The 20,151-nt window shown below is 39.5% G+C and overlaps 2 protein-coding genes across 3 annotated transcripts; both read left to right on the top strand.

Moving 5' to 3' along the window:
• The first annotated feature begins 396 nt into the window (after positions 1–396).
• On the top strand, positions 397–11,515 carry nim1ka (NIM1 serine/threonine protein kinase a). Of its 2 annotated transcripts, none has more exons than XM_034091892.2 (7): positions 397–477; positions 5,694–6,182; positions 6,453–6,821; positions 6,955–7,067; positions 8,983–9,104; positions 9,238–9,384; positions 9,646–11,515. In XM_034091892.2, exons 3-7 carry the CDS (start codon positions 6,511–6,513, stop codon positions 10,402–10,404), a joined length of 1,452 nt encoding a protein of 483 aa, XP_033947783.1. In that variant the 5' UTR covers positions 397–477; positions 5,694–6,182; positions 6,453–6,510; the 3' UTR covers positions 10,405–11,515. The 2 variants fall into 2 exon arrangements, with proteins under 2 accessions (XP_033947783.1, XP_071060468.1); XM_071204367.1 differs by lacking the exon at positions 397–477 and adding an exon at positions 3,085–3,107.
• A 454-nt stretch (positions 11,516–11,969) lies between these two features.
• On the top strand, positions 11,970–19,295 carry creb3l3l (cAMP responsive element binding protein 3-like 3 like). Its single transcript, XM_034091510.2, has 10 exons — positions 11,970–12,101; positions 13,858–14,001; positions 14,138–14,522; positions 15,198–15,322; positions 15,862–15,954; positions 16,312–16,418; positions 16,814–16,882; positions 16,995–17,079; positions 17,188–17,281; positions 17,641–19,295. The coding sequence occupies exons 2-10, from the start codon at positions 13,858–13,860 to the stop codon at positions 18,033–18,035; spliced, it is 1,497 nt and encodes a 498-aa protein (XP_033947401.1). The 5' UTR covers positions 11,970–12,101; the 3' UTR covers positions 18,036–19,295.
• Positions 19,296–20,151: the final 856 nt, after the last annotated feature.

Genomic DNA, 20,151 nt, shown 5'->3' with positions numbered 1-20,151 from the left:
GGGTAATAGCTCGGGATCATCACCTTTTTCCGAATTAAAATAAAGTCACACATCCACGATAACATTCAGGTTGAGACATGGACACCTCTTATTAAGGCCTCCTGCTGGTCCCCTGACCGCACCTTGAACCTTTGCTGTACTAATAGGCTGGCAGGTATAACGCACAGGTTAGGTTACCTGAATCCTGCCGCCGCGTGCTGCTCTGGACAGCTCCTGTGGTTCTGAACTGAAGTGATCCTGCGCCTCGAGCTGTAAGTCTAGCCTCTGATTGGATAAGATATGCACGGTGGCCCACTCAGCTCGCCGCGTATTGGTCGTTTCAGCTGCCAGTCAAAGGGATTTCCTCCACAACAGACTGAAGCAGGGAGCAGCTGCTGCAGAAACAGTGCACTGTGTCACCGGGCACCGGAGGAAGATGATTTTACAGCGAGGTCCGTAAAGCTTGTCGCCACGGGCCCAGTAAAGATATCCACCAAAGTAAGACTGGTTCACACATTTTACCTCCTTTGTGTTTATGTGCTGATAGGATTAGAGAGCAATGCGCCGGCTCAGGGATGGCCTGCTGCGAGGAGGTGTTAACTGTTGACTGTCATTGAATACCCAGACAAATAACTTTATTACTGTTATAAGTGTTATTTAGTCGTAAGGTCTGCGTTTTGAAGTTTTTCGTCCATGAATACATAATTACACTAGCACATCACAGACCAAATATGTGGTGAGTCAGCAGTAGCCTAGATGGAGGTTGAAGGGCTCGTATCGTATGAATCAATAACATTTGTCATCATCTTACTTTTTAGTTATATTTAAATAATATTGTGCAATGATTAGATTCGTTGAATTCAATATGTCACTTCCGAATAGCGATCACAATGCATCACCTGTCAGTTACGCAAGCGCGTGACACAATCCCACGCGCAATGAAAGATATCAAACTTTGGAAAACCACTGTAACTGGTAGACAAACACACGATGTGCATGTAGCAAGGCAAATAATGGAGGAGGTTGTCTCGTGCACCTGTTGCACTATATGCATAAAGACGGATAAATAGTGCATAATAACCATTATTCATAATAGCTCTAGTTGATATTATGATAGATCCTAATGATATTTCGACTGAAGGGGATTTAATTGTCTTTTAGGAATACAGTAGAAAAAAAGATGAAAAGATTTACGAAATTCAAAGAATACTTTTCAATTGATTCCAATATCTGCCTTTGAAGAAATGAAACAGCCTATAAGTGGAACTGTTATTCACATAAATGACTTTATTTTAAGTCGCTGTGCTTGCTGATTGCAAAAGGACGAGAACGATAGGAGACCTTAGCATGACTCAGCTTCCAGAATTGGATGTCACAATTGCATAACATGTCAAACTGAGACATCAGAAAGCTCCAAATTCTGTCAAAACTTAGTAATGTTTTCCACTCATTGTAGACCTGGATTAAAAGCTATCCCTTTTTTAGGGTGTGTTTACATCCGCCTTAATAACATTTGTTCTTGATTTGTATTCTTTTGATGGTCAATCAGTCAGAGCACATGAAACATTGTCCTTTATGTGTTTTTTTCTTTGATGCAAACCTCTTTGAAGCGCTGACAGCGAATACAATGCAAAATCAGATGTGTGAAGAAGGAAGAAATAATAACTGATCAAATATATTGGATTTGAATGATGTATTATGTTATTGGAATACAGTGTCATAGAAACGTTGTTTAGGCCTCAGAGACCTCTCTCTTGCTCTCTCTCTTTCTCTTTGAGATAGACAGGCAAGGAGCTAAGGTATTATCTAGTACAGATTCTGTCATGTAAGGTTAAAAATAGTACGTTTTCCCCCAACTTCAGTGGTAAATAGTCATGCAACATAAAGAGATAAATGTAAAGTTGTGTGTGTGTGTGTGTGTGTGTGTGTGTGTGTGTGTGTGTGTGTGTGTGTGTGTGTGTGTGTGTGTGTGTGTGTGTGTGTGTGTGTGTGTGTGTGTGTGTGTGTGTCTCTCTCTCTCTCTCTCTCTCTCTCTCTCTCTCTCTCTCTCTCTCTCTCTCTCTCTCTCTCTCTCTCTCTCTCTCAGGGGGGAGGGATTACATTTTTTAGGAAATGTGAAATGTTTTCCCCATGGATTCCAGAGAGGACTGCCTCTCTGTTCCTAGGGCCCGTAGTCTTCATTGTCACAGCTCTTTCACTGCTGAGCCCTTTATTCTTGTCAGCCGTGCGTCTCAATCAACACACTGGGCTGCTTTGTTTGAGAGAGCTCACTGTCTGTGTGTATGCACTTGTGTGTGTGTTTACATGAGTGTGCATGCAAAGTGTGTGTATATATGTGTGTATGTGCTCGTCTTTGTGCTTGAATGCATAACATTGCAGTGAAAGAGACGATGCCGATCAAGCACAGGCGAAATAAGAGAGGGACGTCAAGTGAATGGGAGGAAAGGTAAGGTTTTTTTTTACAGCCAAAACAGAGAGGAGGAACTCTTTTAACTGATGTTTGGCAGCTTGTGCTGTTAGAAACAGCTCCTCTGTTGTCAGGTGTAATTCTTATCCACAGCTGCTTTGGTTGGCCTCTTGTGTTTTCCATTGTTGGAGTGTGAGGAGGCTGCTGATGCTATATGTGTGTTCAAAAGCCGAGTGCACCAGGTAATCCCTTCTCTTGAGGAATCCCAAGACAAATGACTGGCTGTCTGGTGCGTCGGCAACAATGCTTGGCAAAGCTAATAGTGTTTGATGGTAAAGGGCTAGCCATTTGCTGACCTGTTTTAGATAAGTACTACCAATTGAGTTAGTTTCTGAATAGTACATCCAACAAAGTCTCGTACATCTGCCTGTCAAAGTGCAGAGGACAACATTCATCCTTTTTTGTATGCCAACCAGCAGCAGGCTAAACAAGGTCTCTCCACAGCAACGTCTCCCAGCCCCTCTTGGGATCCTGAGGCGCTAACAAGACAGATAACATATAACATTTCTGCAGCTTGATCTTGGAATACCCCGGTGTCTCCTTGGACTTGCCTGGAAATCCTCAAAAAAACTTCTTTTTTTTTTAATATTTTCTTTACATACAGTATGGTTAAAATGACCAGAACTACTAACTGTATCTCAGCTCTAGCTCAATCCAACAGGTTAGTTACCATATCATTATAAGGTCATTGTTGCTCTCTTGTGCTTTTTCTATGTGTGTGTCTAGGTGCATGTATAAATCCATCACTCTGCATGCATACATAATTAACACGGGTACTTTGAGGCTCAATGCAGCATTGTATAACTGTGAACATGGCCCTATGTGCTCTCTTTCTTGACACTCAGTGCCAGGTAATGCCTAATGCTCAGCATGAAAAAAGACAAACAAACACACACTCAGTGTCACCAAGCAACCAGGTAGTTCTGTTATCCAGTGGAAACAAAGCACAAAGCAATCCGGGTAACTATTTCTCATCTCTAGACCCTCTGTGGAGATACTCTTCAAGTAATTATCAGTACATCCAGTTTGTGTGGCAGTCCTTAAGAATCCCCTCTGTTTGTTTCAGAGACACTTAATTTACTTATGGTAGAAAATGTGATTGAACCATAGAATATAACAAGTATTAAGACATAACTATTACCGTGTTAATTTGACTTGTTAATTTGTTCTTAGTTGTTGTTAACTCACCATCTTGGACTGCTGTTGACTTTAGGCTGTTGTTTTCCTTTTGCCTGTTTATAGAATATGGGGATTTACAAATAGAAATATGAAGCAATACAATCCAGCAATCGTCAATGCCTCTCTACCATCCATGCAACAGAGATGCATTTGGTTGTTAAACCTCACCTTTCTGCGACTCAGAAATTCCATATCAGTTGATATGGAATTTAGGTGCGCTCACAGTGTGAACACAGAGTTTAAAGTAGTCGGTTAGCCCTGCAGCTCTTCATCTAACAACTCACCGTGGCTGCTGCTTCATGACTCTTTGTTATTTTTCAAACTTTCTTTTTTCCATGGCTAAATCACTTTTGTGTTTCGTAGTTTGGAAATAGATGGTGACAAAAAATATATGTATTTATATGAATATTTCAAGAATATTACATGAAAAGTATATTATGAATGAAAAAAGTACAATAATTGCAGGATGTGCAGCAGCAAACAGGAGTCGTTTGAAATTGTACTTGCTATATTCTAAGACATATTTATAACTCCTTATTCTTTTAGTAGGCTATAAATACATATTCATCTACAATAAAAGAAAAATACCATTTTCCGATGGAGATTTTGTCCACAAACCCTTCTTGCTCTTTTCTCATAATTGATGTGTTTCTATCATGCAAGGTTGTCCCTTTAGTCTTTTTGTTTATGTATACAAAAGGCTGGTATTCAGGGCTCGTTGCTTTGTGCTGTAAAGTGGATGCCTCTCTTCTCTTAGCAAGTCCTTTTAGTCTGCCTGAGATCAATGCTTCGATATTCATGACACGATGGTAGCAAGGTGTTTGAAGGCTGGGAGATTGTTGCATTTCACAAAAGAGAAATGCTTTGATTTCCTTGTGAGGCTTTAAAATAGATTGATTCATCTTAATATAGAGACAGACGAGAGAGAGCACCTTCCAAAGAACCATGTTACACCAGGTTAAGCCTTACTACTATTGCCTTTTTTTTAATCCATATTCATCAAATTGTTGACTGATCAATATATTTATTGATTATGTTGACACATCTAAAAGTTATGAATATTGCCAGGCAGTGTTATCCTTTAATTTAATGCAATAATGAAAAGCTAATCTGTCATTTTTTAACTCAGACTGTGGCAATATTCGGTTTATATGAAGGCCATAGATTGCACTGTTACTGTTTGTATACATGCCATTCGCTGTGGTATTTAAATCCAGGTGTCAGGTTGATTCAGGTTATTCTATTAACTTGGTCCGTGATTTCAGATGTCATTAGAGATTATATATATTTATGCACAATTAGGGTTCACCTTAATCTCAGATTCCCTATGTCTTTTTCCTTTCTTGTTAGACTTTTATGTTTTGAGCAGCAATTATCACCTAGTTATAATCTAGTACATCCCGTATACTTTATCACACACACACACTAGGGCTGCTCAATTAATCGTATCTTAATCGCAATTATGGCTTGCAACGATTACGAAAACAACGTAATCGAAATAAAATGATTATTTTTGTATTATTATTATTACTATTTTCTTTTCTTTTTTTAAATAAATTTTTTTTGTATTGGTTTTTCAGTTGAATTATACTTAAAGTTCAGGGTAATCAACTGTTAAAAACATACTGTTCAAATTTTTTTTCTCCAATAAATTGATGTTTTCAAAGTAAATGGATAATTGTTTTTTAATAATCGTGATATCAATTATTGACCCAAATAATCGAGATTATGATTTTTGCCATAATCGAGCAGCCCTCACACACACACACACACACACACACACACACACACACACACACACACACACACACACACACACACACACACACACACACACACACACACACACACACACACACACACACACACACACACACACACACACACACACACACACACACACACACACACACACACGGGATAACAGTAATCTCTCATGCTCTCCATTACAATTAGAAAAGGTATTTTATTGGAAAGTGATAAGATATGTAATTTGTTTGGATTAACATTCATGGGAACCTAACATAGATTACATTTGTTTTACCATCTCTCTTGTGCTTTATTCCAGGTTGTCTCACTTCACGCTCCATGGCTGCACCCTGACACTATCATCTGTTCAACCTCTTTCCACCACCCCCCCCCATCAAGCTCCTCTGCCCTCCTCCTCAACCTGTGGCCTATTTATACCCTGGAGACTGAAAGAGCCCATTACAGCTCTGTGGACCTCTTCAGGAAGACAAAACTGAGAGCATGAATCCCATCTCTGTTTGATTTGAAGGTTCAGCATCGTTTTTTCAACAACTTTACGTGAGGAACACAAGATAGGACTAACGGAATTTCTTCGTGAAGAGGACAGTTTTGCAGCTGAAGCAGATTTGGGAAATTCTGGATGCAGCATGTTCTCGCGTACACGGACTGGAAGTTCTGCACTATTTTGTTGCGATACAGAAAACCAGCATTCATAACGTTGTTTTTTTTACTCAGTTGTCTAAAAAGCTATGAGCTTTGGTCAATGACACTGAAATACTTTTTCTCTCAAAATGGCTCACATCTGAAGGTAAGTCCGAGTTTTTGTCCCATTTGAATTTGCTGTATATCAATGTTTAAATTAGATCTATTATAATAATATTAATAATAATAATCTAATATGGTCAGACGAGAAAAGTAGAACATTTTGTAGTTGGCATTATAAAAATGTTTGATCCTGGAAGCTTAAGAGTGTAGTTAGTTTATAAGGGTGCAGGCAATTGAATAATTTAGGAAAATCAATCATCGTGCACAGGGCATGCAAATATATTTTTTAACTTTTTTCTTATTGGGCATCCAGTCCTCCACCACCCCCAGCCATGAGCTAAGCCAACGCCACCCTGGGCGTCCCTTGCAGGATGACTGCTGTCTGCCCCTCAGAGAGCAGCCCAGAGGGGGCTGAAGCTGGGGCTGGGACAGCAGGCTCAAGGGGGCGCGGGCCAGCAGGCACAGCTGGGAGCATCTCAGTCTCTGGGGCAGAGACTGCAGAGTCTAATGGAGACTCTGTCGGAGGTTCAGTTGGAGGTACAGCTGTGGTCCCTGGGGGCCAGAGGTACAGCCGCTGGAGCCGCCAGGACAGCTCCGACATCAACACAGATGACGAAGGAGCTACTGTCCGCCGCCTCACTCCTCTGGAGAGGCTGAATCTGGACATGTGCCAGGACGACAGGTAGGCTTCAAGGGGTGATGCTATATTATCTATTTGCTTATTCCTTACTTTATCCGGTGTGGAAATGTTCCCTGTGGTGGCTCAACTGTAGTATATCACAAAGAATATCTTCTGTGATTTAATCTGGTCACAGGGTGGTCCGTGAGCTAACAGTGGGAAGGAGAATCGGCTTCTACAAAATTCGAGGGGAGATCGGCTGTGGAAATTTCTCCCATGTCAAGTTAGGAATCCATGCCCTCACCAAAGGTGAGAAAGTACAAGACATGAGTTTTATGCCGCTACTAAAAGATCTGCGCTTGTGTACAGGAAAGAATCTAGAGCAGCAATCATACTGAATATAATCAAGGCTCAGTGATGGAAGGTATACAGTTTGACTTAATAGCCATTGCTAAAGCTTGGAACACATCCATAATTAAGGAAACCTTAGGTAACCTCACATTTGCCCTGGCTTTTTATTAGATTTAAGTGATAATTTGGCTGATGAGTGGTTTCCATCAGTAGGCTGCAACACTAATAAGTGTGTCCTTTTGTAGCAATTTACTAACAAGGTGATGTGTGCCTGGCCAGGGGGCTGATTCAGCCACGAGACAGACTGCCTGCTGCCCTTGAACAGATGGATTGATTAGAGATCTCTTGTTTCCTTAGCGACGGCTAAAATTGATGCAATTCTCATCAAAGGCCAAAGAGAGGGAGGAAAATGAGTGTGTCGCTCTGTTTTTGATTTCTATCTTTTTAGGGTTATATGTAGTGTACTATCTGCCTGTCTGTGCCATGCTATGTGTGCATGTGGATATGAGTGGTATCATTTAGTCTTCCAAAAACAATATGAGCTGTGATGCATTTTGAATGCTCCTTTTGAAAGCTATGTCACAGCTGAAAGGGAGCCTAATAGTCTGAATAATGCATACTGATGCATATTAGATATCTCAACACCATTTTGCCACTTAAAACCTTTTCTGTATTTAGTTACCTGAGCTCTATTTAACTTCTCTTTATAAATTATTTAACAGAATACAGTGAAGACATCAGTTGTTTGAATTTGATATATGTTACGTATTTTGATCTTTATTGGCTGTAACATGTTACCTCTGTGTCTGTAACTGTAAAATATCAATCTTGAAATGTGCACTATATATTCCTCCCCTCACATTTTAAAGGTGATAAGTCAAGTTGTGTTCTTTCAGCACAATGTAGCTAACACAGCCTTCAGTGTTGCCGTCATATTTAATCTTCACTCTGACCTGACCCTTTATACTTTGTGCTCAGACCTGAAGTCAGACCAGCTGTATTTCTTTATTGCAAAATCAAATTTACTTTTAAAGAAACAAAGAATGTGAAATTACATCATCAAGAAAATTGGTTTCTAAGTACAGCTAATCCTCCATCAAATGATCTAGAGAGCATCGGGCTAGGTCTCTTGACGGGCAATTCTGTGTTTGCTTGTCAAAGGCTCACATTTTCTATCCTCTATCTCTTTACTTAACATGTTTAATGTAAATTGCCCTGAAATTGCGGATCATTTTAGCAATAATAGACACGTGGGGGAAATGATATCTTGTTTTTTACAAAATCTTCCAAATATTAAATATTCAATTTAAATGAAATGCATGCCCTGCATGCTTCTAAATGATCTGAAAGCACTGGGCTAGCATAAATGGTCCTTTATTCAGATGGATTTCCTTAAAGATTACAGAGACGTCTTTTAGGGTGCCTAATGTGGATGTTTTTCAGCTCATATGTCATGTGTTATAATCCTTGGTGCCATCTTGATATGCTCACACTTGGTCTAATTATTACAATATAAAAAATGACACCCAGTTCAGTTGTATGTATCATGGGATGATATTTCCTTTTGATCTCTCCCAGTCCGATTACAATCTTCTTATTTTTCTTTTTTGGGGAGCCTGCAATTTATCCAAATTCAATTGGTTCTGGGCACAGTATCCAGGCTTTTGACATTCAGTAGACAATAGTTGGGCTGTAACTTTACTTACTTTCTGTATTTGTATGCTGTTTTGTTTGTTTTATTGCTTTTATTGTTGTGTTTTATTTATAACGAGCTGTGTGATCTTTATCAATAACTGTGATTACATTTGAAACTGCATAAAGTGCTGTATAATTCAAGTTTTTTCAAATGTGTATTCTCCCATGACATTACTAGACAAAGTGGCCATAAAGATCCTAGATAAAACAAAGCTGGATCAGAAGACTCAGCGACTTCTGTCCAGAGAGATCTCTAGCATGGAGAAACTTCACCATCCCAACATCATACGCCTCTATGAGGTTTGACTCCCCTATTGATTTATAGACAAACTTAAACTGGTCCCAAAGGGGATTACACAACTACAGCCGGCCAGACATCTGATATACTTAAGTAATGCACTCTGACTTTCCTGTCATCCTTTTTCTTTTTTAGGTGGTGGAGACGTTGTCACGGTTACACCTGGTGATGGAGTATGCAGGGGGAGGGGAGCTCTACGCAAAGATTACGACAGAGGGGAAACTCTCTGACACCGAAAGCAAGATTGTTTTCTCTCAGATCCTCTCTGCTGTCAAACACATGGTCAGTACATATAGGTTTAAATTGAGCAGGTTTAAGTAAAATTAAAAAAAAATTCAATCTGAATGCAACCTATTTTGAGTCTTTATGTCAAATAACTGTGATGGTGACCATTAAGAGACTAGATATTTTTAAGACTAGCTACTTATACTTCACTAAAAAGTAAATTTTTGGCGCATGTTCACTGGTATCTCCAAATGTCCACATCAGACTTGAAGTGACAGTAGATGACACATAATGCAGTTTCTCCCTGTTCTCTCTCAGCATGAAAACAACATCATCCACAGGGACCTGAAAGCAGAAAATGTTTTCTACACCAGCAGCTCCTGTGTCAAGGTGGGGGACTTTGGCTTTAGCACGCTGAGCCCCCGCAGTGAGACCCTCAACACATTCTGCGGCTCTCCTCCTTACGCTGCACCGGAGCTCTTTCGGGATGAGCACTATGTCGGCATCTTTGTAGACATCTGGGCTTTGGGGGTGATGCTGTTCTTTATGGTGACATGCACCATGCCGTTCAGGGCAGACACTGTGCCCAAACTGAAGCGGTGCATCCTGGAGGGTGCCTACATCCTGCCCTCCTGGGTGCCAGAGGCATGCCAGCGGCTGATCAGGGGAATCCTCCAACCCATACCATCTGACCGCTGTACAGTGGAGCAGATGATGGGCTGTGAGTGGCTGCTCCCAGTGGACTTCCCACGTGCCATGGAGCCCTTCAAACTAGACCCATCCTACCTAGCAGAAAGTGATCCATCTGAACTAGTAGAGGAAGAGAAAGAGGTGAAAGCAGCACTGGAAACATTGGGAATCAGCTCGGAGCATATCCTCAACAACCAAGGAAAAGACTGCAGGAGCTCCATCACAGGGATTTATAGGATCCTGCTGCACCGTGCTCACAGGAAAAGGGCTGTTGTGAGCATGCCTGTGGTCCCACAGGTAGTCAGACCAAAAAAACAGAGTAAAAAGGAACGGCTAAAAGTGTATCGTAGTCTAGGGCACACATCTAAGCTCTGTGTGATTCTGTGACAAAATGTTCTGCTTTGCTCTGGAAATAATTTCACTTCATAGACTGAGATGAGGATGCATGGATTTGATTAGAAATGCAAAACAAAGGTGCTTTTCAGTCCAGCAGTTTAACTTGCACCCTTACTCCGCTCCTAAACAAAACTGCATTTGTTCCTAGAGTATCTTTCTTCTAGTAAGTAATATTAGTCTCTGTGAGAATGTTGCTGTTGATGAATCATGAGTGTATCCTTTTTGACAAGGACCTACTCATGAGAGATGGAAATGTTATGAAATACATTTACAAATTAATATTATGATGATTAGAGAGCTTCTTTGAGGTCCTTGCAATAAGCATTACCTATTAGATAAAAATTCCTTTATAAGATGCATATTAACATTAGCTAATAAGGATATATGAATGTTTGTAGCAATATTAACACATTTAATGTTCGGTTATAAGACATTGTTCTTACTCAAGTTTGGCAAAAAGTGTTTTTTGTTATTAAGCACATTGCTAAATGCTAATGAGGGCAAAATAAAGTATGCTGAATAAATGTGTTTTATTAACACATATAGTGGTATTTAACACATGATAATTTCAAAAAGCATTTTATAAGGTCCAACAGGGGCCTTATTACCTACGAATGCTTATTACAAGGACCTTCAAATTAAGCATTCCTACAACTTTGCATTGAGACATGGAGGCTAGATATGTATAGCCCACATCCATTCAATGCTTAGTGCTGGAACACCAATAAACCCTATGAGACATGAATGTAGCATACATCTTAATAAAAAAGATAGAAATCCACAACATAATGCTGAGGTGATGAAGTGGTGAAACATGCATGAAATATAATGTCTATAATATTTATTTGCACTTTTTTCTGCGATGCCTTACTTTTTCTATCATGTTATGAAATCACATGACCCTCAGCCAGACTGACTTTATTATACTCTTTAATGTTTGTGGTGATAGGAAGAGAGATTTATTGAGAGAGACAAGAGATATCACTTAAACACCATCACCAAAATGATTGGTTGCTCATGTAGAAAAAAACATCTTTATATTTGACATAGACAATTTTGGTATGAGTTCCAGTTATTCATTTTTAAGTTATCAGATGTCTGATTTTCATGCCATGTTTCAAATAAAATGAATACATAAAAAAACATTGAAATGCATTTGTCTTTTTTATGATTAATGATGCGTTTTTATTTTTGTGTGTACCCTTTATAATTTAACAGACAAGGTGCCTTCACTGTTTTTGTGCAAGGAATAATTTTTTCTCAGCATCTAGCTTTTTTGTAGTGTTTACAGCAACATAAAGACTCTTAAGAGGTAGTGTTGGGAAAGCTGCATCATAATAATTATATAATATATGGATAATATTTCAGGAAAACCTTCCCCTTATTTGGCCTACTGCCATGTATGTGTATGCCATAGGCTGCAGTCTATGCCGTATTGAATGCAGAAAGCAAGACTAGCATGAGTACAGTACTTGTAGGCTGCTCGACTACACTTCCCAGAATCACCCAAGAAGCCCACGTACTCATATCCGCCTTTACGTGATGACGCAATTTTTGCCTCGTTGGAAGGTAGTTTCAGAGGAATCGCTGTGACTGTATACTGTGGCAGTGAAGAAACGCTGAGTGTGAAACCAAAAGACTCCCGGACGCTATCACTCGAATGGTATTTGGTCTCCTGTCATCGAACGGTACGAACATTTATGTTTACATAATGTTTTTCAGAGTGTTTAATGTCATCAAGGACCACGCCCTCTTTGTAAGATAATGACAGAATTATTGAGCTAACACGAGCTGGCTGGTGGATGTTGGCCTCAAGAAATGTTCTCCTTTACTGCAATTGGAGTAAATAATGCTGTCCTTTTTTAATGTTTATGAATCGTATTGTTCACTGTAACGTTAACCAGCTTATATCGTATATATTTAAATGGCTATGCTGCAGGACAATGCTCTTATTTTGCAATGCAACAAAGACACCATGCATCCGGACTGCATTCCCCTTTCTTATAAGATAACGTTATATCGGCAAGCAGTACATCATATACAATTATTTTCCTGCAATACACTTAATACCATTAAATGTTTTTGTTTTGAAACTTGATATTGTATTCTGAGATCTCGTTACAAAGGCATGTGTGGGCGGGGCTCAAAATATGATGAGATCATGATGGGAGCGTGGCAATGATGCAATATGAAACTGTTTACATGGCACTTTAGTATACGTGTTATTAACTCAGTGACGTGGACTCCTAATCTGTCACACCTTAGACACCACCTTAAAACCTGTCAAGGCTCGTGAGCTCCTTACAGTGGAAACAGTAGATCAGCTGGGGCAGACACACAAAGTACAGTGGAAGCTTGGTGTACCATCACTCTACTTTTCTGTTGTCCTGTGAATTATCATTGTAATAATATCATACGTTATAAAGCAGGGTGATTTTAATAAGAGGATATACCACTATAAAAACATTTGATCTAACACTGCATTACGCTCTGAATTGTTATGATTTTTCTGTTACTTTCTTTCTGACTTCTATATGACATTCAGTCATATTTGAGTTATGTTATAGTAATACTCCTATGATAATTAAGAATTCAGTTTACGTTAATTTAACTCAGAAATAGTTGTCAAATAAATGAAAGATCTAAAACACAGAAAAGCATCAACAAGCAGTTATTTTTGCAACATAAGTCTCTTAAAGAAGATGTTTTTGATAAATCGACATGGATCAATTTGCAAATATTTTTGTTCCATCCCAGACAAGGTCCAGTCTGATAATGATGCTTTTTTATTTGTGTGTGTACCCTTTATAAGTTAACACAAAAGATGCCTTCACTGTTTTTGTCCAAGCAATTCTTTTTTCTCAACATCTAGCATTTTTGTCGTGTTTACAGCAAAATACAGACTCTTATGGGATAGTGTTGGGAAAGCTCTTTTTTCTTGTACTTGTATTATCATATTAATTGTATCTAAACATTGATGCCGTTAATAAATATTACCCTGTCAGAGACTCTATGACTCAGCCTATCATAACAACCTAGTGAGGCTGTCCAACAACATCATCTCCGACCCAAACCATGTTCTGAACAGTGAATATTAACTGCTACCATCTAATCGGAGATACAGGGTCCCACGATTCAATAAAGTCAGACTGAAGCACTCCTTTGTGCATCAGTCAGTCCTCACAGTAAATACAGAGCTAAATCCCAGACCAAATGCACGCTGAAGGCTCTCTGAGCATGTTTTTCTCTCACTGATTGTGCTGTTATGTTAAATGTTTGTGTTTCATGTATTTGTGTATGCATATTTGTCTGTTGATGTTGGACATGGAGCTTCTGTGACGTAAGTCAAATTTCAGACTTGATCTGACAATAAAGTAATATCGTATCGTATCGTATCGTATGTATTACTAATGCTGTGGTCCATATGCTGCTGTGTTGCTACAGATGTCATCGGTCACTGAGGAGCTTCCAGACATGGATGGAGCAGACCTGTTCGGGCTGCTGTTCCACAATGAAGGGAATGGATCTACTGAGCCCCTCTTTCCTGATGGGAATGAGATCATTGAATCCTGGCTGTCAGAGCAGAGTGTAAGACTTCATTCACATTAAACATATTAATGTTACAATTATTCCATGGTTAGATTGCCATCCAACACAATATTGAACCATATTGTTCCTCTTTGGATGACTAAATATCTTAAAGGTAACTGTTTTGTTCCCCCAGATACTGACAGGAATGGACACTGAAGACTTTCTGTCCAGCTTGTTAGATGGAGAAGACAACATGGGTGCCATCGGTCCCTCTCACTCTCCCTTGGGCAGCGATAGCGGTATTTCCGATGACAGCAGCACTGTGGTTGGAAACAACAACCCTCTGGGATGCTCGAGTCCCCAGGGCAGCGACAGTGATGTGGTGCCCAGTCCCTGCTACTCCCAGGCTAGCCCCGAGCACTCGGACCCTGCCCTGGCCCCCGGAGAGCTGCAGGCAGAGGTGCTGTCAGTCCAGGCCGATCACAGCTACTCTCTGCTGCAGAGCGATGGCAGGGACATGGACGCCCTGCAGAGTGTGAGGGCAGAGCAGCCCGATACAGATGTCTTCATTGATCTGGGTATGTTTAGATAGGATAAGATAAGAGGTACTTTATTGATCCCAAATTGGGAATTTCACACGATTGTTTGCGTTGCAGCAGCATAAAAAACACCAAAACAAGGCATTGCACATAAGTAGAAATTAAAGAGTAGAAATAAACAATACTAGAATTTAAACATCTCAAAATTCTATTAAAACAGTGTTGAAAAGTAGAAAGATATAGAGTAGGCCGTGAAGATGAAAACATCTAGAAACGTTGACAATGAAACACTGTTGAAAGGCTTTAGACACAATATAAAGCAGGATATTATTTACATTAAAAGTGTAGGGAATGGAATATTAAATTAAATGTAAAATGTACAGTGTGTCCAAAGAGAAGTTATGGAGCAGTGAGTTCTCTGCCAGCCATAGGAGATTTGTTATACAGAGTTATTGCAGTAGGCAGGAATGTTTTCCTGTTTAGCACAGAAACAGTCTGATTCTGACTTTATCTATCATTTGTATAGGCTTAAGTATATTCATATTTGTAACTTCTACACCTGACCCGTTGATACATCTCTACAAAACACATGTATTTAGTGCACATTCAGTGTGAGGGAAGCTGCGTACATAGTAGACGCATGGCAGCACTTACTTGCAGAGCTGGTCAGCATGCCACATTATGTTTATTTTGAATGTATTTCTCTTGTGTCAGACGACTTGGTGAGTGAGGCAATGGAGGAAGATGACGAGGAGGAGGACATCACAGACGATCTGCCCTGCACTTTGTCCATAGAGGACTCCACTCAGGATTCCACTCAAGACAATGACATGGACCGGGTCAGTTTCCCCTACTTTTCCTTATTTTGATGTTTTTTTAAGTGATCTTTACAAAGAAGACAGACAGTTTCAGTTTGGTATGCATGATTTATATCTTTGAAATGATTGGTGAGCTATTTTTGGCATATTGTTAGTCACACCTGGCGCATCAGGTTGCAGAGTCACATGTGTCACCAGCAAGTGAAATATTCGTAACCCTTCAAGCTTCATTCAAGTCCTTACTGTGTTACTGTGATGAGAACAAGTCAAGTAAAATGACATTCTGATTACATTCTTTCTATCTAGTAGGTAGCTTTGCACACATTTTATCACCCAGTTGTGTTGAAAAAACAAAACTATTCTCAATATGTAGAAAAATCTATATTAATATATTGAATATTTACAAACAAAAGTTATGAATACCAAGTCGAGCCATTTATCAATGTTAGGTCAAGAAAGTATAAAGTCTTTACATTCGAAAATTGAGTCAAGTATTGTGATTTGACTCCACATCTATCATTTTATACAGGTCATTAAATGTTTCTATTTTCTCCCTATAGTTCCAGTTTAAAGAGATTGTGCTTACTGAGGAAGAGAAGCGGCTTCTGGGAAAAGAGGGAGCAACTATTCCCTCGCACATGCCTCTCACAAAGGTAATTCACTCCTGTGAATGTTTTTCTACTTGAGCTAATTGACAGCATAGCAATCTGCCCTAGATAAGAACATATGCGACATGTTGTAAATGTTTGTTTAATTAGGAACTTAATCAAACAACAGACTGCTGATACATTTAATAGTGTTGTTAATCTGTTTGGCAATTATAGTACAATAAAACAGTTTTGATACTTTTATTGGACATGTAAATATTGGTCTTATATCTCCATGTAGTGGCTATTTAGTGTTTTTTTTCAGTTTGGTCCAGCTGCAACACAGCTGCTCAAGGCTGTTGAAATATACTTCGCAATCTGTCATGTCAGCATTGTGGTGAAAGGCTTCTTTGTGTGTAACAGGCAGAGGAGAGGACCTTGAAGAGGGTCAGGAGGAAGATCCGCAACAAGCAGTCTGCTCAGGAGAGCCGCAAGAAGAAGAAGGTGTATGTGGACGGACTGGAAAACAGGTGAGATGTTAGGCCTGAAGGGCTATCAATGGAAAGGAATGATACCTTTAATTGCTTCATCATAAAAATACAGACATTTTGAAACTAGATCACGTTCTGCACTTCTGCCTATACAAATATAATTTTCATTCTAAATAGTTGCCTATTCATTTGATGTCAATCAACTAATTGATTAAACAACTTATTTTTGCATCCTGCAGTTAATAGACTTTGTTCTAATAACACAGGTAAACATAAATAGGGAATATAGGTGGAGACCTTACACTGCAGAATAACTGTTCCCTGTGAATAATAGTTGTGCTGGCAGGGATTTATTAAATGTCTTAACTTTTGGTTTGTCAAATACTCTGTGTGTTGGATAAATATACTAACTACTGAATACATTTCTACTACAGGGTTGCCATGTGTACCGCACACAACTTGGAACTGCAGAAGAAAGTCCAAATGCTTCATAAACAGAACATGTAAGAACTCTGAAATATTGCTTCGGCATTTATATGCAATACCATGTGTCTATAAAGTTCTTTCAAATCTGCTGTCGGCTGTTGGGTAAATGTGTCCTCTTTGTTCTTCCAGCTCCTTGATAGAGCAACTGAGGAAGCTGCAGTCGATGGTGAAGATGTCCACAATGAAAGCCAGCACAACCAGCACCTGTGTTATGGTAAATGCATTGATTACCTCCTTCTCTCCTGATTGCTTATCCTGTATAAAGTGTCAAGTTGTTTTTCATGCTGCAGTTTTTTCTTCTCTCCTTGTGTTTGTCCTCCAGGTGTTCCTGCTTTCTTTCTGTCTCATCATCTTCCCGTCAGTCAATCCATTTGGAGGAAAATCAGAACAGAAGGAACTCTACACACCCTCCCTCAGTAAGTTACCTCGAAAGAAAAAACGATGTCTTTAATGATATTTCAACCTTTCCTTGTCATGTTGTTGATTTATTCATTCAGATGTAATTCAGTGTGTGCCAGCAGACTGCAGAAGAATAGAATATTGATTCACATTGGAAATCAAGTGCATATCTGAGTCAGCATAGTAAAGAAAGGGGGAAAACAAGCAGTTTTGTAAGGTCTGTAAGGTGTTTTTTAATTATGTTTAAGTAAATGTCTTCCATGACCACTTGCCAGTATAGTGCTGTTTAATTTCTGTTTATCTATGGCGTGCCTGTGACTTCCTGAGTTTCTTTGTTGGCTCAGCTTTGCTAACCATTATTCCTTTGTTATTGCAGTCATGTCCCGGACCCTGCGCTCCCTGCCAGCAGAGAGCACAGACGCCATGTCCTTCCTCGAGCCTGAAGACGAGGAGCTCCTCTTAGTGCCCCAAGCAGAGGTGGACAACGTTAAAGCCATCTTTGCTGGAGGTCAAAAGAATCACACCCCCGACTACCAAAGGGTGGAGCAGCCTGACTCGGAAACAGGATTTAACAGCAACTCCTCGGCAGACTTCCCCGGCCCGGCTCAGGCTGCAGAGATGAAGCAGGGGCCCGCTGGAGGGGTGGGGGCCTTACAGGAAGGGTCTATCGATGCCAATGTTGCGTATGAAGTCACAGGTTCCAAGGATAACTGGATAGAGCGGAACCCCCCGTCTGTCATACTACAGCAGCACCGCTCAGATGAGATGTAGACACATAACCAGCAGAGGGAGCCATATTCCTAATGTACCAGAGGGAAGCTTACTAAATGAAAAAGGGAACATACTAGTAATTATCAAGATAAAGGATCAGGTTGCCTGTCCCTACTTTTCCCCTATAACAGCCTTCTCGTGTACTACTGTACCTTTTAGCACTTTGTTGGGATTTTCTTGTTCTTGGGCAAAAAGAACTGGGGAGAGATCACCATATTTCAGGAATCTAAAGTACCTAAAAAGTAGGACCTTGCAGCAGTAAACATGCTTACCTTGCTGGAGGCCACATGCAACTTTAGAAGCACTGAGGGCTAATTTTATTGCACAAAATGGTGCTAAAAATGTGTTGGCACCTCCGTAGAAAACGTTATAAAGAACTTGCAGTATATTACTTCTAGAGAAGTATTACTTGAAGGCATTATTGTTTATCACCAACTCGAAGGGAGAGCTTGGTTGACAACAGCAAATCTAAATATTGCTGCACATGAAGTACTCTCATAGTAAATTATTGTGAAAATAATTAGTGTTACAGTTTGTACTGCAAACTGTCCAGAAACATCCATTGCCTATTAGAATTTAAGCTGCTTGATTCTCATAAAGTGGTTGATTGACCACCGTCACGCTTAAGCCATTGCAGGACATTTGGCCATTTAGTAGACTTGTAAAGTTGTTTTAGTATTTCCCTTGTAACAAGGGTATCCATGCTGATTTACATTTCGGAATGCTTAGTTTTATGTTAGTTTTATGAAAAATTATATTTGCAAAATATAAAACAAGACAATAAACCCCTAGACTTTGTCATTGTTAGCCAACCCCACTCTACCCCTTCAACCTTCTCTTGTTCAACTTGATGGGACAGTTCATACCTTTCTAAACATGTCTGAAATACCTTAGCACTGTGTACACACAGTAGGGGGTTTGATATAGCTCGGTAAACTGTGTTGCAGTAAAATGTACTCAAAAATGTAATGACCTGTTTTGTCAGTGAGGCATTTTTGTCATTTCTTTGTGTACTTAAGTTTCTGTGAGTAATACAGGAAATCTAAATGGTGTTGGAACTGCTTTTTGTTATAATCGACAGTCAATGAGATTTTAAATGTTGATCGTGTTGAACAAATGCACTGACATTTGCCATAGTCCAAGAATGAAATGTAAATATGCTTGAATAATTGTAGCTCTTCTGAACATTTGAACTCTTTATGTATAAGACATGTCTGGACATCTATAATATTAATAAACCTTTTATATATCAGAATTACACAGATTTTGTCTTGATACCTGTTATTGACTAACAAAAAGATGAATACCTGTCTACATTAATTGTTCAACTTCAGGAGATTATTGACCACACAATATCTACTTTGTAATTAAATGACACATTATAAGACACATTTGGCTATACCGAGTAGATACACTTACTATTCCAGTATTTACCTGAGAGGTGTGTAAATGACGATCTGAGAACATGTTTAAAATTATGTTCTCAGATCATCATGATCTCAGAAAGTCTTCTTCAATAGCTCTTCAGTTTAATTTAAGCAAGCTTTTCCCAGACAAAGTAGTGCTCAGCTGTTTCTAATATACCCTGTTTTGGGGATTTTCACAGCCAGCCTGGGATCTCCCCCATCTTTTTGCTTTGAAAACACTTAGTCACAACATTCCAACTGGATTAATGTAATCTTTTTTTATTAATACCATAACTAAATGTATCTATATTTATAACAAAGGAATATTTTTCTATGTGAGGCATTTTCAAGTCTTAGCCTATTCATTACATTATATCACTATCACTCAAACATTTGTATTTATTTTTGTATTCCCCTTTTCACATGCACCATGTCTGGCAAACAGTTTTTGTCTGACTTTAGAAGCAACCTCAGCTGTCGGGGAATGACAACAAATAGGGGAATGGTTGGTGACTCACAAGTGTGAGGTTGTAATCATGAGTCGAGCTCATTGAACATGTTGAAATGTAAGGGAAAGGTCACTCACTGAAAGCCCAGCAGGTGGCAATGTCAGTCCAGATGTGTGACACTGGGGCTCTGCTTCATGCAGGTTAGCAGCAACATAGATGGTGTTGGTGAGGTCAAAGGTCTGTTATCATGTACCCTTAATT

Source organism: Pseudochaenichthys georgianus, chromosome 9 (genome assembly GCF_902827115.2).
Source record: "Pseudochaenichthys georgianus chromosome 9, fPseGeo1.2, whole genome shotgun sequence".
Taxonomy (NCBI): domain Eukaryota; kingdom Metazoa; phylum Chordata; class Actinopteri; order Perciformes; family Channichthyidae; genus Pseudochaenichthys; species Pseudochaenichthys georgianus.
This window is presented reverse-complemented; position numbering and strand designations above follow the sequence as displayed.